Source organism: Indicator indicator, chromosome 30 (assembly GCF_027791375.1).
Source record: "Indicator indicator isolate 239-I01 chromosome 30, UM_Iind_1.1, whole genome shotgun sequence".
Classification (NCBI taxonomy): Eukaryota; Metazoa; Chordata; class Aves; order Piciformes; family Indicatoridae; genus Indicator; species Indicator indicator.
The window spans coordinates 4725111-4743545 of record NC_072039.1 but is presented as its reverse complement, the minus strand read 5'-3'; the positions used below and the strand labels follow the sequence as shown (position 1 = coordinate 4743545).

General features: G+C 52.4%; 3 protein-coding genes across 4 annotated transcripts; 2 read left to right on the top strand and 1 right to left on the bottom strand.

The window, feature by feature from the left end:
- Positions 1 to 1187: 1187 nt before the first annotated feature.
- Positions 1188 to 3567, top strand: CHCHD2 (coiled-coil-helix-coiled-coil-helix domain containing 2). Its single transcript, XM_054394279.1, has 4 exons — positions 1188 to 1344; positions 1856 to 2102; positions 2643 to 2802; positions 3249 to 3567. The coding sequence occupies exons 1-4, from the start codon at positions 1295 to 1297 to the stop codon at positions 3257 to 3259; spliced, it is 468 nt and encodes a 155-aa protein (XP_054250254.1). The 5' UTR covers positions 1188 to 1294; the 3' UTR covers positions 3260 to 3567.
- Positions 3568 to 5258: 1691 nt separating this feature from the next.
- PHKG1 (phosphorylase kinase catalytic subunit gamma 1) lies at positions 5259 to 12159 on the top strand. Its single transcript, XM_054394229.1, has 10 exons — positions 5259 to 5276; positions 6750 to 6883; positions 7165 to 7340; positions 8051 to 8105; positions 8647 to 8712; positions 8933 to 9096; positions 9681 to 9771; positions 10655 to 10808; positions 10892 to 11017; positions 11870 to 12159. Exons 2-10 carry the CDS (start codon positions 6801 to 6803, stop codon positions 12119 to 12121), a joined length of 1167 nt encoding a protein of 388 aa, XP_054250204.1. The 5' UTR covers positions 5259 to 5276; positions 6750 to 6800; the 3' UTR covers positions 12122 to 12159.
- Positions 12160 to 12947: 788 nt separating this feature from the next.
- SUMF2 (sulfatase modifying factor 2) lies at positions 12948 to 17844 on the bottom strand. 2 transcript variants are annotated; one of them, XM_054394266.1, is made up of 8 exons: positions 17688 to 17844; positions 17041 to 17155; positions 16404 to 16448; positions 16064 to 16214; positions 15209 to 15264; positions 14518 to 14602; positions 13838 to 14003; positions 12948 to 13070 (listed from the first exon to the last, which is right to left on the bottom strand). In XM_054394266.1, the coding sequence occupies exons 1-8, from the start codon at positions 17822 to 17824 to the stop codon at positions 12965 to 12967; spliced, it is 861 nt and encodes a 286-aa protein (XP_054250241.1). In that variant the 5' UTR covers positions 17825 to 17844; the 3' UTR covers positions 12948 to 12964. The 2 variants fall into 2 exon arrangements, with proteins under 2 accessions (XP_054250241.1, XP_054250240.1); XM_054394265.1 differs by having other exon boundaries at positions 17041 to 17161; positions 17685 to 17838.
- Positions 17845 to 18435: the final 591 nt, after the last annotated feature.

Below are 18435 nucleotides of genomic sequence, written 5' to 3'. Positions count from 1 at the left end.
ATTTACACAGATGCTGCTGTTCTGAACACGATATATTGGTTTTATTTACTTTCTAATAACTTTTGCCATTACTGGCAACTTTTTCTGATTGAAGCTTTGCTTTTGGATTACCTTTGCTATATAAGCCCACAGCATTGACGCTTTTGTCAGATAATAGTTACATCCCTGCATGCGGTTTAACTGACTATTTTTTACTGAGTAACTCTCAGAGCACTATGGCACAGAGACACTGACAGGCATCGCTCCCTCACAGCGCTGTGGCACAGAGACACTGACAGGCATCGCTCCCTCAGAGCGCTATGGCACAGAGACACTGACAGGCATCGCTCCCTCAGAGCGCCGTGGCACAGAGACACTGACAGGCATCGCTCCCTCAGGGCGCTATGGCACAGAGACACTGACAGGCATCGCTCCCTCAGAGCGCCGTGGCACAGAGACACTGACAGGCATTGCTCCCTCAGAGCGCTGTGGCACAGAGACACTGACAGAGACATCGCTCCCTCAGAGCGCCGTGGCACAGAGACACTGACAGAGACATCGCTCCCTCAGAGCGCCGTGGCACAGAGACACTGGCAGGCATCGCTCCTTTAGAGCGCTGTGGCACAGCGACACTGACAGGCATCGCTCCCTCAGAGCGCTGTGGCACAGAGACACTGCCAGGCATCGCTCCCTCAGAGCGCCGTGGCACAGAGACACGGGCAGGCATCGCTTCCTCAGAGCGCCGTGACACAGAGACACGGGCAGGCATCGCTCCCTCAGAGCGCCGTGACACAGAGACACGGGCAGGCATCGCTCCCTCAGACCGCTGTGGCACAGAGACACTGACAGGCATCGCTCCCTCAGAGCGCCGTGGCACAGAGACACTGACAGGCATCGTTCCCTCAGAGCGCCGTGGCACAGAGACACTGACAGGCATCGCTCCCTCAGAGCGCCGTGGCACAGAGACACTGACAGGCATCGCTCCCTCAGAGCGCCGTGGCACAGAGACACTGACAGGCATCGCTCCTTCAGAGCGCCGTGGCACAGAGACACTGACAGGCATCGCTCCCTCAGAGCGCTGTGGCACAGAGACTCCCTCCCCCCGCCCTTTCCCGCCTCGCGGCACTACCGCACACCAGCGGCGGAAGGGGCGGGAGCCGCGCGAGCTCCGCCCCGTCACGTAACGCAAGAGTGACGCAGCGCGCGCGGCGAGTGCTGGGTGACCTTCAGAAGCGGCGGCTGGGTGTGGGCTGTCTGTCCGTCCGAGGCCGTTTTCTCTTTCTTCTCTTTTCCTCAGCAAATCTTTCTCGCTGCGATGCCAAGGGGCGGCCGGAGCCGCACGTCCCGCGTGGCGCCTCCCGCCAGGTGAGGGCCTCTGGGCCCCTTTGCCCTCTTTCCCTGCCCTTGTGTAGGCCGCAGTCGGCAAAGGCCCTGCCGCCATTCCGAGGTTGGGTGACGCACCGGGGTGGGGGTAACAGACTTGGGAGAGGGCGGCCAGCTGCTTTGGGTATAACAGTAGCGGGGTTAAGCGCTTTGCGGGGATGTAAGTGAATTTCAGCGCTCGCTTGGTGGCAGGGCCCCGACAGCTGGTGCCTGAGTATTAAAGCCCTATTTAATCAGCCACTTTGAGGTTATAATTTCCTTAAAAATCGCACAGTTCTTTGGTGGGTGTGGGTGTGGCTGGTCTTGAAAAGCCAAGAAGCGCTAATAAAGTTGATCCTGTTGTACATAAGCCACTTGTCAAAATATTGGACTTTCAATCATCAGCGTGCAGGATGTAACAAAGAGGAACTGCACATGGTCCCTGCAACCAGGCAGCCTCTGCTTGCTGTGAGTTCAGAGTGCTGATATGCGGCTTCTTTTCTTGTCCTTGCAGTCGGGCACCAGCAATGAGAGCTGCGTCACCAGCACCTGCTGCTCGGGCACCTGTCCCAGCAGCAGCACCGGCTTCTGCTGTGGCTGCTCCTGCACCAAAGCAGCCTGGTCTGATGGCACAGATGGCTACAACTGCTGCTGGAGTTGCTGTAGGCTCTGCTGTAGGCCATACCATAGGTCATGCCCTTACAGGAGCATTTAGTGGAGGAAGCAGCTCTGAAGCTGCAAGGCCTGATATTACTTACCAGGTAAGAGAAAGCACGATTGGATACCACATGCTGAGGTGCAGTTAATTTGGCAGATCAGTTTTGTATAGGCTGGAGTGTTTGCTATAGGCATAAAGACCACACAAGTTGCAGCTGGGATAACAATAGAAGCTCAATCTCTGAGGTAATTGTCACAGTGACCATGAAATGTCTTAAACATACCTCAAACGGATGAGTGCTTGTGGTAGATTAGAGTATTAGTGGTGTTTTCTACTGTAATGTTCCTCTGATTGAGACAGGACTTCCCTATGCCAGGTCTGATGGCAATAAGATCAGTTGCAAGGCATTTTTGTGCTTCTTGAACATCCAGAATTACCTAAGTGTTTGTAACTTACAGAATTGTTCACAATGCCACTGCTGGAAACTGTTTTGTATTTCAGCCTGTTACTTGGTTTCCATTTAAAAAGTAGCAACATTATGACTAAAACACTGGGGTGAAATACACAAAATGCAGCACTGGGGTGGTTTGGCTTCCTAGGCTGAGGCTGTTGAAAGGTTTCTTAGGAGGTGTTCCTGTTTCAGGAGCCCCAGGCTGCTCAGCCTGCCTACCAGCAGCAGCAGTCGCAGTTTGCTCCTTGCCAGTATGAAATGAAGCAGTTCCTGGAGTGTGCACAGAACCAGACTGACCTCAAGCTGTGCGAGGGCTTCAGTGAAGTTCTGAAGCAGTGCAGGTTTGCTAATGGTAAGTAGAGCACTCACTTGGCTGCCTGACTATACTAATCAGTAAAATGAGAATGTCCTGGGTTTAAAATCTTCATGGTAAAGAATGGGGATTGATAGAGCACACACATTGTAGTTAAAGCAAGGACCTCTCTTGGTCCTGTACATGGAGCTGAAGGTGATTGGGTGGAGAGAGGATGAATCCTTGAAGGGGAAGACAGTAGTGGCAGCAGGCTTAGAGAACCAGCACAGCACTGCTGGCCTGTAGCAAGCTCCTGTTCAGCACAGCTGAGACATCACCCTGACCTGGCAGAGAGGCCACTGCCCAGTACCAGTGTTGGGGTGGACTGCTGAAACCTGTAGTTCAAGACCTCCTAGGAGATGGATGAGAAGAACACCCCAAAATTCCTCTGCCCTTAGGGATTCAAAACTTGGTGTGGTTAACTGCAATAACTTCTTACCTTTCAGGTTTAGCCTAAGCCTTCAGAACAAGGCTGATGAAGACCTATCTTACAGGAACTGACCTATGAATGATAAAAAAGCTTCAGTAATAAAGTCTAAAGCTGTCTGATAATCTTGTTAGTTCATCTATTCACTCATCCTCATGGCTTGCTTCTTGCCATAGCAGGTACATACATGATACAACTTACAGCCTCAAATTACTTAGCACAAAATGGAAGAATGAATAATAAAGCAGAATGAGCTAATACTTGGATTAACTGGTTTGCTGACTGTTGTGTTGAATGTAAGTGATATGGTGTTTAAATAAACTTCTCTCTCTAGAAGTACCTTGCTTGAAGTGAAATTTGGAGTTGAGTCTGAACGGTGAGCAGGCAAGAGCTGATGTTTTTGGCAGGCTGCTGTCCGCTTGGCAGCAGTGGTGCCTACAGAGCTGGAGCTTCAGGGGTTCAGGGCCGCTTGAAACTCAGTGGCTGGCTGTGCTTACTAGACATCACTGTGAGCATCTGAACTCCACAGGCAGCTTCTGCTGGCTAAAAGTAGTGATAAGCTAGTGTCTGACTCCACACTATTCTGCATGCAGCAAAGTCTTTACCCCATGGCCATACTTCTAAAAACAAGCTCAGGATGTAGATCCAGTATATTCCAAGAAATGCCTTCCCTCTGCTCAGAGAGGATATTGGTGGTATGCCATTATCTGAATGAGCCTGTGCACTCAGGAAGCTGTAGACATCTAAACACAGTCTTGCATCAGACAGTTCCCAGTAAGAAGCTCAGGCTGTAGGTTTTTTTCTTTTTCCATCTTGTGGACTGAAACTGGAGAGGGTGGTTCAGCTGAGGGGGGGGGGGGGGGGCTGTGGCTTTTTTTTTTTTTTTTCCTCATACCTGGCTTAGGCCAGTGACAAAACAATTGCTGGCACATGTAGAAAAAACGAATTGCTGTTTAAAAGATACTGATGCAGATTGCAAACCCTCCTTTTTCCATCAGAGGGAACAGACCTGCTGAAATCCCTGGAGCCTGCAGAATAAACTCACCTGCGTTTGGTGGTGGTGTAAAACCCTGCACCGAGCAGGGAGGGTTTGAACACCAGATAGCGGAGGGGCAAGAATCCTGCATAAGAGAGTGCAATTCCTGCTAAAAATACTTAATGCAGCATGACCTGGTTTTGCTGAAGTGCTTTTAAACGGTATTCTGCCTGCTCCCAAGAGTTCCTGTCTGTGATCTGCAGTCCTGGGAAGTTGAAAAGAGAACGTTTGTATTCAAAGTGTGGAAAGGCTACCTCAAACATGGAGGAGGAAGACACGAGGAGACCTTTCCTGGTGACACGAGAAGCTTTGCTTTTGGGCCAGAACTGACGCATTGGGCTGCTGATGAGTTTGCAGCAGGCATCCCCACAGTTCTCTTCACAAGCAGGCAGGGATCTGCGTTTAGACTGGAGAAAGTACACAGTAAACCAGTTTGCAGCTCGCAGGGGTTGGGAAGCGGCAGCCACGCAGAGGAGACCCCGGCGAGGGGAACCGCCCGAGACAAGGCCTTTTAGGAACAGCTCGGGCGCGACTCAAACCGGCGATAGACGGGGCTCGGACCCGACGCAAACCGGCGATACGGCTCCGGGGCCGAGCCCAGCCCCGCGCAGGGAAGGGTTAAAGCTGATGGTGCGGCGGGGGAAAACCCAGACCCCCTTCCGCTCCCCACCGAGTCGCCGGCAGTTCCTCACCCGGTCCCCGCCGCCTTCCCGGGGGCCGCGGGCCGCCCCCTCCCGTTCATCCGGCGGCAGTCCGTCCCCTAGCCCCAAGCCCAAATGCCCCCCCGCCGGGCGGCCGGCGGTGCCAAGTGGCGCTGCGCTTTATTTTTGTCTCAGCGGCGGCAGAGCCGGGCGGTCCTGAGGGAGCAGCCTCAGGCGGGCGGCAGCTCCCCGGCGCCCAGGCCCTCCTCGGCCCACCGCGGCCTCAGCCCTTCGCCCGCCATCGCCCGCCCCAGGCCCGGGGCCGGCGCGGGGGAATTCGCGGTGGCGGAGCCAGGCTGCCCGCGGCCAGGTGAGGGGAGAAACCGGCCTCAGCGAGACGGGGCTGGAGAGGCGGGGAGGGCTCCGGAGCCGGCGAGGTTTAGCTGCCCGCGAAGCTTGTTTTCGATATCATTTTAAGCGTTATTTTGTTGTTTCTTGCCGAGTACAGCGAGGCCGGCTCCCCGGGAGCTGCCCGCGGCTCCTCGCTCACGGAAGCGGAGAGGTTTCGGTGCGAGAAGACCTCCCGCGGCGTGAGGGGGGCACGGGGGTGCTGCTGCAATGGGGTTGGGGGCTGGGCCGGGGCAGGAGTTCGAGGGGGGCGCTCCCGGGCTGGCTTAAAAGCTGGGTTTTGCTTGAGCTTTCGAGATTTCTCTCAAATATTTGCGTGTTATCGAATATTTACCATGGCAAACGTGTAATGTCCTGCTGCAGAGCAGCGGCCCCGGGTGGCAATGCCCAGTCCGCTTCACTCAGCGTTCCTCCATCGCTCCCTCGGGTTAGAAACCCTTCTCTTCCCCCCTACCCTCTTTGTACCCTTCGTTGCACGCCAATGGAGCTCGTACAGCACCGATAATGAAACCAGACTCCCCTCTGTACCAGCTGCTTCTGTAATAGGAGGAGGTTTTCAACAAACCCCTGAGCACTTCCCTCCTAGAAAGCAACACACAGAGCCCAGGTTCACCCTGGCAGTCCCCCACAGGTGCACCCCAGCTCTTTCACATGAGACCACCACCATTCCCACTAGTTCAGCTTTAAAGAAATGGGAGTTGGTGGTTCTGCTGAACACTGGAGAGATTTTCTCTTCCATACTCCCTCTCCCTACCTTTCATTCAGCCCTTACTTGTTTTGGCACTGCTGGCATTATTTCCAACAGCTAAAATTTGATAAACCAAACTCCTGGATCCTTAGAAATGCTCCAGCCCTCATTAAACATCTCCCCCACTCCCCAGCAGCAGACAGACACCTAAACCGCAGCATCAGTCCTTGGAACCCACCCGGGACAGATAGGTATTGATCATAAGATTTGAACGTCCTTAGACCTCTCCTGGTGGAGTTATTGCCACCTTGGAGAGAAAGGCAAATAAAACCCCACAGTATTGAGACTCTCCTGCCCATCTACTGTCCTTCCTCCAGTAAACTGTTACCCCAAAGTGATAATTTCGCTGCTTAAGCAGGGAAGGGATGAGGTTTTGAGGTGCTGTGAGGCTTTGCAAAGCCTTCACCCCAGGGATAGCCAGGCTGCAGGGGATCCAGTGGAATTTCTCCCATGGTCCTCAGTAGGATTTCCGTGAGGTCCTGAGAGCAAAGCTTTGGTTTTTCAGCCAATTAAATATTGCCTTTAGTCTGTGGTCCAGGATTCATCATCATCTTCAACATCATCTTTCTCCTCTTTTCTCCTCCAGCTCAATGTTTTCTTTAGGGAGGCAGAAATCAGAGATAGGGTAGGTCCCTGCTCCTGCCCCAATTGTGGTGAGTATTCATCCTTGCTCTTTTCTCCTTGCAGCCCCTTTCCACCAGCAGACAAGGCCAGACTGCCTGCAGCCAGGAGCCAGAGATGACCAGGGAAGAAGAGCTACCAGACTGGAACTCATCCAAGGAGTTTTATGAAAAATATGAGCCGAAGGAGATCTTGGGCAGGTAAAGTTTGGTTTTGGCAAACTGGTTTCTCATACTTCGACACCACATAAGGAAGAGTTTTTACTCCGTGGGGATCTGATATGAACAGGGGGACACAGCAGCATGGGGTTAAAAATAGCATGAAGCAGCACTTCCCATCAGCTCGAAATCTTCTGTCCCACCAAGACAGGGTAACAGAATGAGACCCACTTGTGCAGGCCAGGTGCTGATGGCACAGTTGTGAAGCTGAGCTGGATGGGGAGGGATGGGAACCCCCACCTTGTCTGTGTTGTCCCTGTCAGGGGGGTGAGCAGCGTCGTCCGTCGGTGCATCCACAAGATCACCCGGCAGGAGTATGCCGTGAAGATCATCGACATCACGGCGGGGAACATCTCCCCCAAGGAGGTGCAGGAGCTGCGAGAAGCTACCACTAAAGAGATCGACATCCTTCGGAAGGTCTCAGGCCACCCCAACGTCAGTAAGTCCAGCTCTGAGCATCAGCACCAGCGGTTTCCTGCCCATTTATTCATTCCTCAGTGTGTCCCTAGGAAAGGTTTTGGGGGTAAAATCCCTGAAAGGTCAGACCTCCAACGGTCCTATTGTGACACACAGGCCTCCAATGGTCCTAATGTGACACACAGCGCCTGCTTGGAGCATAGAATCATAGAATTGTTAGGGTTGGAAGGGACCTCAAGGATCATCCAGTTCCAACCCCCCTGCCATAGGCAGGGACACCTCACACTACATCAGGCTGCTCAGAGCCACATCCAGCCTGGCCTTAAAAACGTCCAGGGATGAGGCTTCTACCACCTCCCTGGGCAACCTGTTCCAGTGTCTCACCACCCTCATGGGGAAGAATTTCTTCCTAACATCCAATCTGAATGTACCCATTTCTATTTTTTTTTTCCATTACCTCTAGTCCTGTCACTACCTGACACCCTAAAAAGTCCCTCACCAGCTTTCTTGTAGGCCCCCTTCAGATACTGGAAGGCCACAATAAGGTCTCCTCAGAGCCTGCTCTTCTCCAGACTGAAGCTCTACCTCAGTGCACACACCAGCAGTGCCCAGGCTGTCTCCCAACCAAAACACTACTGAAGATCAACTCCTCATTAATTCAATTAGCAATTAGAACAGCAATGGACAGGAACAGGCTGTACACTGTGCTTACAGCCCTTGTGTTTATTGCAGTCCAGCTGAAGGACAGCTATGAATCCAGCACCTTCTTCTTCTTGGTGTTTGACCTGTAAGTACCAGCTTCCTGTCACCCCACCACTGTCTCCTCAAGGCCATCCTTACTCTGCTGCCACCAGCCAGCACCCACACCAACTTTTGATGGTGCAAAGAGGTCAAAGGTGGGGGACAAACAGCTCTTGCTTAGGGTAGAACCAAGTTTGATGGCTGTGAGCTAGCTCACTGCAGCCTTGCTGCTGGCTGTGCTTCCCCTGTGTCAGTGGCTCAGTGCTGCTCAGGTTTCCCCATAACCTTTGTGGGAGTTGTCACACGTCCCAGGGGGTTATTTATATGCCCAGTGTGACGCCACAGCTTCTGACACCGAGGCAGTGCAATGAACATCAGCAGCAGAGTCTTGCCCCATCCAAAACCTGCCCTCTCTGAGGACAGCCTGTCCTCTTGCCTGATGTTATGCAGCAATGTAGAGGCATTTTTACCCCTTTTTCATTAAGTTAAGGGGTAGTGACCCCCAGGTGATCCTCCCCAGGGGCCCATGGCTGCTTTGCCATTGGAGCTTATCCACTGCATGCCTCCATTTTCCTTCCCACATGCAGGATGAGAAGAGGGGAGCTCTTTGACTACCTCACTGAGAAAGTCACCTTGAGTGAGAAGGAAACCAGGTAAGGCCAGGTGCAGGTGGCTGAAAATCATGTTGCAAAAGCAGAGTGTGGGTTTGAAGGGTGACCTTGCACCCAGCGTGGTGTCCACAGGCAAAACAGCACCCTGGGCTGTGCCCCTGTGCTCAGACTTAGGCTGAGCTGCTTGATCCCTGTCCCCATCCCTGGGAGTGCAGTACTGGTGGGCACTGTGCCTAGGAGAGGTGCTGTCACCCATCCCCAGGAAGATCATGCGAGCACTGCTGGAAGTGATCCAGTACCTCCACTCCATCAACATTGTCCACCGAGACCTCAAGCCAGAGAACATCCTCCTGGATGACGACATGAACATTAAGCTGACAGACTTTGGCTTCTCCTGCCAGCTGCATGAGAATGAGAGGCTCAAAGGTAGGAGGACAGCAAGGTGGGGATGATGCCAGCTGGCTCATGGCCACTCCATTGCTGCAGTGCCCGCAGCGAGTCAGGAGTCCTTCCAGCTCCACAATCTTCTAGGGGCCAAGTCTCAGTGTTGTGGGTACAGATTGGTGCCTGGTGGCTTTGGGTGCTTCTGCTCACACAGGAGCATACTGCTCACACACCTGCCTGCAGACGGCCTCTTTACCACAAAGAAATTGCTGCCCGTTAGGAAAACCATCCTGTTCTTCCCACTTCTTTTTCTCCAGTTGATCCTCATTACCTCATCCATTTACTGCCCGCCAGGAAGTTTTTTTCCCCCCAGCTCTTACCCTGCAAAGAGCCACATATCCAACCTGGGCATCCCCATCGCTCTCTTTGCTCACTTTTTAGTCACTAGAATTCACCAAGAGAAATTGCCAGCAAGATGCACATCAGTTATGGTTACTCCCTGTGAGCACCATCACTGCAAAGATCCCACCTTGGACCCCAGACCCCCTTGTCAGCGGCTGAGGGGTGAGTGGGGATGGGATAAACCCTTCTGAGTGGCTCAGGGGGATGCTCTCTTGTCTCCACAGAGATCTGTGGCACACCTGGGTACCTGGCCCCTGAGATCCTGCAGTGCTCCATGGATGACGAGCACCAAGGCTATGGGAAGGAGGTTGATATGTGAGTGAGATGCCTGCCTTCCCACCTCATCCCTTGGGCTGCTCCCAAAACAAGTGAAACAGCAAGAGCTGTGGAACTAGGGACCCATTTGAGTGTTGGAAAGGAATTAAATCAGGCACCAAAAGAAAACCTTGGGGGCCGTGAGAGGTTGTCCTGGTGGCCAGGAGTCTGGCACAGTAGCCTGGGGGCGAGCACATCCATCTCCCCACTTTGCCCCATCAGGGAGAAGGAAAAGCAACACTTTGTGTTCATAAATTGACTCTGTCCAGGCTCTAGGACACAGGGCTTTTTAAAGGCACCCTGGAGCAAGAACTGAACCCAAGGCAGCCCCTGAGAAAGCAGCCAGCTCAGGAAAGCCCATCAGAGCCCTGCAGACACTTTGCTACCATCTCTGGTGACTTCAGGCTCAGGTCTGCAGCATTCAGAGCTATAACCAACCACTCAAATCACACTGGGGTATTTCAGCCCCATTTCAGTTTAAATACCTCCAGTAACTCCCCAGCCAGGGTGCTTTGCACACCACAGCCTGAGCTGAGATGACCCCAGAGCATCCAGCCTTGCTGGCACTACCATGACCCTCCCTCCCCTAAATAAAACAATAAAACCCCAAATACCTCCAACTCGCAGCTTCCTCCTGCAGTATCCAGAACAGCTTCACATCAGCTCAGCTCACAACCCCTTCCCAGCAGCAGGGCAGCCCTTGCTTCTTATCACCCATCAGGGCTAAGGAGCCCCAGCAGCAAGCTCAGCCACCCCCCATCAGACACCACACAGGGCAGCGTCCTCCTGGCTTTCCAGGGAGGCAAAGCCGGCATGGGGGACGGCACAGAGCCACTCTTGGGGTGCCAGGCAGGGCTGGAGGGTGTGTCTGGGCTGCCCACAGGTGGAGCACCGGGGTGATCATGTACACCTTGCTGGCTGGCTCGCCTCCCTTCTGGCACCGCAAGCAGATGCTGATGCTGCGGATGATCATGAACGGGGACTACAGCTTCGGCTCTCCGGAGTGGGACGATCGCTCAGACACCGTCAAGGACCTGGTAGGTGCTCGGGGAGGGGAAAACCTGAGGAGGGGGCTGCAGACAACTGGGATAGGCAAGGTTGGTTGCATGCCCTCCTGCAGATCTCCCGGTTCCTGGTGGTGGACCCACGGCAGCGGTACACAGCCAGCGAGGCGCTCGCCCACCCCTTCTTCCAGCAGTACGATGTGGAGGAGGTTCGGCACTTCAGCCCCTTCCGGAAATTCAAGGTGAGGAGGGGTTTGAGGACGTCTCAGTGCCCTGAGCCTGGGAGCCAGAGGAGCTGAGCAGTGGGATGGATTGCCCAGTTGAGTTCAGTAAGACTGATAGACCTGCTCAGGCAGGGGGGTTGGACTCGATCTTTCTAGGTCCCTTCCAACCCCTAACATCCTGTGATCCTGTGACCCAGGCTTGGCCAGGATGTGACAGCCTGGGTGGACACCCTTCTTCAAGCACTGTTTCAGCTACCTTCTGGTGCTTCCCAAGGGCCTTTTCACAGCAGAGGATTAAATAAGAAAAGGGAGAAGCCTGCACTCCCCACAAATCAGTAAAGAAAATCACTTGTAAGGGGAAATCGCTGCACAGGTTGCCCAGGGAGATGGTAGAAGCCTCATCCCTAGAGGTTTTTAAGGCCAAACTGGATGTGGCTCTGAGCAACCTGATGTAGTGTGAGGTGTCCCTGCCTATGGCAGGGGGTTGGAACTAGATGATCCTTGAGGCCCCTTCCAACCCTGACAATTCTGATTCTAAATCAAAGTGTCTGGCCTCACGTGGGTGCATCAAATGATGCAGAAGTTGATACAGGGATCCTTTTCCTTCCCTTCAGCCAGCCATTAGGACAGCTCGGAGATATCCAAAGTGGCACTAGGTGACAGGTTTAGGACTGACCTGCAGTTTGACCTTAAGGGCACACTTGGAAAAAGGCTAAACTGCTCAGAGGGGCCTCAATAGCTGTGCTAGGAGCTGAGCTCCCTGCTGGCCCCTCCACACGGGCAGCAGCTGTGTGGGATGCGTTGGGGCTGACCTGGCCCTGCTGTAGGAGCAGCCACAAACGCCAGCCTGTTTCCCTGCCTGTGCTGCAGGTGATCTGCCTGACGGTGCTGGCCTCGGTGCGGATTTACTACCAGTACCGGCTGCTGAAGGCGGTCACCAGGGACCTGGTGGTGCGCGACCCCTACGCCCTGAAGCCTGTCCGCAAGCTGATCGATGCCTGCGCCTTCAGGACCTACCGGCACTGGGTGAAGAAGGGAGAGGCCCAGAACAGAGCTGCTCTCTTCGAGAACACCTGCAAGGCTATTTTGCTGACCTTGGCAGCCGAGGAGGAGCTCTTCTGATGGCTGCTGCCTAAGCTGGCTCAGTGGAGTAAAACAACTGAAAAACAACCAGTGAGTTCTTTGCTCTTCCTTAGAGGTAGGGCTGGCCTCAGGTCAGGTGCAGCTGCAAACCCCTTCAAGACAGGTGTGGATTTGCCCCTGGGCTGTGTCCCACTGTAAGGGATGGGTTTAGAGGAGCTGCTGCTAACAGAGCTGTGACCAGCTGCAGCTCCTGATGTGCTCAGAGCAGCAGACCTGCTTGGGCAAAGCTCAGCTCAGCCCTGGAGTGAGACCCTTTGGGGACAGATGCAGGCAGGGAAGGGATGAGCAGTGCCCAGAAGGGTGTCCTCATCAGGGCTTCAGTAGCTGAGCTGTGTGCAGAGCTGTTTTGTAGCCCTCACTGCTGGCTGTAACACCCAAGGCAGGGGGTGTTGTCAAGCACACGTGGTTTGGCCACTGTTTAAGGGTCAATAAAAGGGCCTTGTTTCAATTCTGGGAAGGACCAGAGGCTCTCACAAAGCCAGGATTTCGCAAGGAGATGGGGACTGATGTACAAGTCCCCTTCCAGGAATGTGCCCCCATTATTCCCACCACTGCAGCCACCCCTTATGGCATCCCCATGCTGGCAGTTTAATTGCAATGGACACCAAAAGGAGAGCTTTGGAGTATCAACCACACGAGAGGAGATGGAAGACAAACCTCACTGCCTGCCATTCCCATTGCTCCTGCCCAGACATCCCAGTACAAAAGGAGGTTTAGTATTTACATGTTTTAAACTGTCTGGGGTTAATGACAGTGACTGCTGGGGGTTGCTGGTCATCTCCACAGGAGAAAATGCCTTCAGGGTCTTCCTGAGTGACCTCCTCAGAGCTCAGGTTTGGTCCAGCTGTTCTCAGCCCTGACTGGAGGGACGTCGGCAGCGCAGCGGAAGCTGAGGTTGTCAGAGGCTGAGTCTGGTGTGTTCCCCATTCTCAGGGCAGGGGAAAAAGAAAAGAGACCCAAAATTAGGGATCTTCAATAGTGAACACTTACATAATTTAACATAACCTTTTGTAACACACTAGAAAAATCTTCCACTACCCTAGAATAACTTCAAGAAAAACATTTAAGAAAAACATTTAATTCTAGATGCTTGATGGAAAACACTGATGACTGGAGAAGCAATTAGGAATGTTTATGACAGGAGAATTTTCAGCAGTATTTGTAAAACCTCTTCCTCACTGCTCCTCGGAAAAGTTGAGTAGGAACAAACAAAATATCTCTTAAAGTAAAACCTGCTTCCAAATAAGGTGAAGGGTCTGGAGGACAGGTCTTAGGAGGAGTGGCTGAGGGAACTGGGGTTGTTCAATCTGGAGAAGAAGATGCTGAGGGGAGACCTCATTGCTCTCTACAACTTCCTGAAAGGAAGTTGGGGTGAAGTAGGGGTTGGTCTCTTCTCCTTAGTATCAAGTGATAGGACCAGAGGAAAGAGCCTGAAATTGTGCCAGGGGATGTTTAAGTCGGATATTAGAAAAAAAATTCTTTACTGGAAGGGTGGTCAGGCAAGGGAACAGGCTGCCCAGGGAGATGGTAGAGTCACCATGCCTGGAAGTGTTCAAAAAACTTGTGGACATGGCACTCGGGACATGGTTCTGTGGCCATGGTGGTGTTAGGTTGATGGTTGGAACAATTCTACAGTTCTATAAAGTCAAGCCAGAAAATGCTGTGCAGCAGCAGCTGGGCACTGCCCAGGCCTACCTGGTAGTCACATGAGCTTTATGATTTGCAGACCCATCAGCAGTGTCAATCCATGAGGCCCCTCTCAGGACCCTCATGTTCTGAGTGCGCTGCCTTGAGGAGAGCCCTGGAGCCAGGTACTCCGACGCCGTCCACTCCCAGGTGTTTCCCAGCAGGTCGTAGAGCCCTGAGACATGGATGGGTTTGGATCAGGATTATGAGAGCACATACAAGAGCTGCAAAAGCACCTTGGTGTGTGGGAGGGGGCACAACATTCAAAACATCACTGCAAGAAGGTGGTTTAATGGTGAAACTGGGAACCAGAAGCTCTTCAGTGTACTGCAAACTGGCCCCTGTTTACAACTGGACCTTTAATGTCTCTCATCGTTACCCATCTGCTTGAGGGCATGGCATCTGCTGTCCTCAAAATAATGTGCTCAGGAGTTTTAGGTAAATCAGACTGATGAGCAAAATAATTGACTTCTAAGGGGTGGTTTGGTGCATTGAAGTGCATCAGCCAACTTCACTGACAACCATCAATGTTTTGCTGGGCTTGGTTGTTCTGTCAAGATGCTGAGGTGATCCCACATTGTATCTGAAACTCTCCCACAACCACAAGGTTTTATAATTAGTGTTAATTTAGGAAGCAGATGCCATCCCCCAGACCAGACCAGACCAGACCAGGAATGCCTGCTCCATACCATAGTTGTTCTGAGGAGGGAATGCTGCCACTGGCGAGACACCGTGGTACCCGTCCTCAGCTGTGTCAGCCCTGGGGAAATCACCCTGTGGGAAGAGAGAGCACTGGGAGCAAAGACACAGAGACACCACCAGGCCTGGCCTTTGCAGGGCTGTGTTACACTTAAATAATGGAAGTAACTCTCAGCTGCAAATTAACTCTACGTGGCATTTCTGACTGTGAGAATCGTAGAATGGTTTGGGTTGGAAGGGATCTTCAAGATCATCCAGGTCCAACCCCGTGCCATGGGCAGGGACACCCTCCACTAGCCCAGGTTTCTCACGGTCTCATCCAGCCTGGCTTTGAACACCTCTAGGGAAGGGGCATCCACAACCTCCCTGGGCAGCCTGTTCCAGTGTCTCACCACCCTTACTGTTCTCCCAAGATAATCTCCTTTTCAAACAAACCTATGTCTGAATTTTTGGTTAGTGTATGAATTTTTTTGAAGCATTGAAATGTTGGTTTCCCAGGGAAGCTGGGCTGAGTCTGCTCCCTTAAAGGGTATTTTGGATAACTCACCAGGAGCTGACTTCTGGTATTCTGCAGGTAAGCCTGCACTGCTTCCCAGGAGGCAGCCACATATTCTCTGTAACTGAGTTAACCACCATGCTGAGGAGAGCTCAGCATAGATGGGATGGTTTTTAGGATCTTACCTGCCACAGATTTGTACGGTTCAGCTGGAACTTGTTTCCCCAGGGATACATCCTTTCTGCCAAGGAGGAAGAGATACTTATTATCCCCCTGTCACTCCAGCTCTGCACTTGCCTATTTTTAACCATGCTTTTATGGGCAACCTTTTCTGCTCAGCTCAGGACATTGAAAGAGGCTTGTCAGTCTGATCCCTACAGGCACTGCCAAGGAGGCCAGGAGAGATGGGAATTAGCAACAGCTTCCCCTTCACCAACTGCTTGTGCCAGGCAGTCCCTGAGTGATCCTAGTGGCTGCTTTATGCCAGCATCAACTTGTGAGGGCAGGGGGGGTTGCTACTTGCCCCAAGCCCATGAAATAGTCCTTTTAGTTGCCAGAAGTGCTTTGTTTAGGAAGATACACCAAAACCATAGATCACAGAATTACAGAATGTTAGGGGCTGGAAGGGAGCTAGGGAGATCATCCAATCCAACCCCCCTGCCAAAGCAGGATCACTTATACCAGCTCACACAGGAACTCATCCAGGTGGGTCTTGAATATTTCCAGAGAGGGAGACTCCACAACTGTCCCGAGCGGCCTGTTCCAGTGTTCCATCACCCTCACTGTGAAATAATTCTTCCTCCTGTTTCCATGGAACTTCCTGTGCCTCAAATTCCACCCATTGCCCCTTGTCCTGTCACTGGACATCGATAAGCCACTTCTTCTTCCTGCATTATTATTGTTATTATGAATTCAACTTCCAGGCCAAAAGAGGTGGTTTAACCCCTCAGATTAACCTCTGAAAACATCCCTGGGGGGAGGTGTGGATCTGGTAGAACTAGCATAACTCAATTCCTTGGTTTGGAGCGTGTGGTACATACGCTCCAGTCCTCCCCTGGCAGCAAATTCCCACTCCTCCTCTGCTGGGAGCCTCTTCCCTTTCCAGGTGCAGAACGCCTGTGCATCGTTCCAGCTGACATGCAGCACTGGGTAATCCAGCCTGTCCTTGATGCTGGAGCCAGGACCTGAGGGCTGGGAGGAACCACATTAATCAGGTTGTAACTGATTTTATAAGCATATCAATTACAAAGGACCAAGGCAGGGAGCATGCACCAACCAGAGATGCTGTTCTCCCCCATTTTCAGTCAGGGAGGTTCAGCACACACTAACGTGGGCAGGCTCCCAGCAGGGACTCACCACAACAGAGAGGTCTTTACTCACCTGTCGCCAAAAAGCCTTCTCGATGGGCAGCCACCAAGGAGCAGACTGGGAAAAGAAACATCAGATTAAAGCTGAAGTGGTGACACTCTCCCCTGAACACCACCCTGCAGCAGCAGAGTGTAAAGAAGAGCACTTTTTAGCCTGGAAATGGTGGAAAGCTGCAGTTTGAGCTGGGTTATCTCAGGCATTTTGCTAGCACTTTCCAAGAGAGTGGAGGTGTCTGCTTTTCAAGGGAAAATGATCAAGCAGCCCATGCTGCTTACTACTTCTGTTTTAAGGTTTCATTAATAAGGTACTTGGAAAAGCATTTTGCTCTCTCTCAGCTCGCTGCAGCATCTCATGGGTCCAGTCTGAGAGTGTTTGGAGAGGATGTAAACAGAGAAGCACCCATAAATCAATCCAGGCTCAACCCTGCTGTTAGTTTCAAATGCAAACCAACCCAAACCAACCCAAGACTAAAGAAAACCACTGAGAATGGCCAAGCTCTGCACTGAGAGGAAGCTGCTACTCAGTGGGAAAGTAACACAGGTAAGGGTCTCCCCCTTCTGGTTTGTTTTTTCACTTAGAAAGGTCAGACAGGGATGTGAACAGAAATATCATCATCACTGAAACTCATCCCCAGGAAATTAAGATTTACCTCCAGTTTTTGGGTGACTTTTTTTTTCAGCTCTTCAGATACGAAATCCTCAAAGACAAAGCTCCAGCCAAACGCTTCTGCTTCTGTTTTGTATTTCTTTTGCCTAACAAACTCCCTGGTAAGAAATACAACCTCAGGTGTCTGGGAAGAGGTCTGGGAAGAGTCACAAATACAGTGATCTGCACATGCAACAAGCTCAGAGCAATGCAGAAGGTACACAACCTTCTGCAGAGTCCCATCTGCAGAGTCCCAGAAGGGGGGAAAGGAGAAGAGAGAAAAGAGAGAAGAGAAGAAAGAAAAGAAAAAGAAGAGAAGAGGGGAGGGGAGAGGAGAGGGAGTGGAGACGAAGAGGAGAGGGAGAGGAGATGGAGAGGAGAGGGAGTGGAGAGGAAGAGGAGAGGGAGAGGAGAGGGAGAGGAGAGGGAGAGGAGAGGGAGAGAGGGAGAGGAGAGAAGAGAGCATGTTTGCAACATACACTGGTACAATGCCTCAGTTTGTGCCACTGAGGTGATTTATTACTGATAGATACATTTTGGGGTTCTAATGAAGGTGCTAGGAGCATCCAAGCTTTCCAGACCCTGGGACCCAGCACCAACCCCAACCCCCCAGCCCCTGCCAGCCAAGCAGGCCCAAATCTTTGCTCCTACCTGAAATCCCTGTTGGTGACAGGATATTTGTCGAGAGCAAATGGCTTCACTGTCACCTCCCTGACAGGCCCTTCTTCATTCCTCTTCTCCAAGGAGCTGGATCCCATCTGAAACTTCCCCCCGGGCAGCTGCACCATGCTTCCATCCTCTCCAAATGCTAGAAGTGAAGAAATTCAGTTTGAGAGCTGTCATTCTGAAACATGACCATGCAGGACAGTGCACATTATTTGCCAGAAAGTCACTTTATGTACTGGAGGTGGGGTGCAGCACAGTGACCATGGCTGGCATTCGTACAGCTCTGTATTTTTTTGCCTCTTTTAAAGGCACATTTTTAGTGTCTCTTTGAGAAAGGAAAAGCTCAGTCAGGCGAAAGCAGCAAGGCAGCTCCTCTAAATTATGTCTCGCTGCAATCAAGGGAAAGGGAAGGAGAAAAGGAGCTGTAGGGAGGTGCTCAGTGGGTTTTATGGCTCCCAGCAAAAGCCGGGACAGCAGGACCCGCTCCCGCCTCACCCCCCAGGGCCTGGCCGCTGCCCAGCACGCAGCAACACACGAGCACCACCAGCCCCATCCTGGCCAGGAACCGGGAACCTCCGGGATCTGACCCGGAAGAGCTGTGGGCTCGGGAAAGCGGTTCCGGCTCCTTCGCCCCGACCCCTCCCCTTACAAAGCGCACGCCCTGCGGCTCGCCCGGCTTCGGTTTGTAAGACTAGGGCTGGGGTTACAGCAGTTAAAGGCTGAAAAGCGTTTT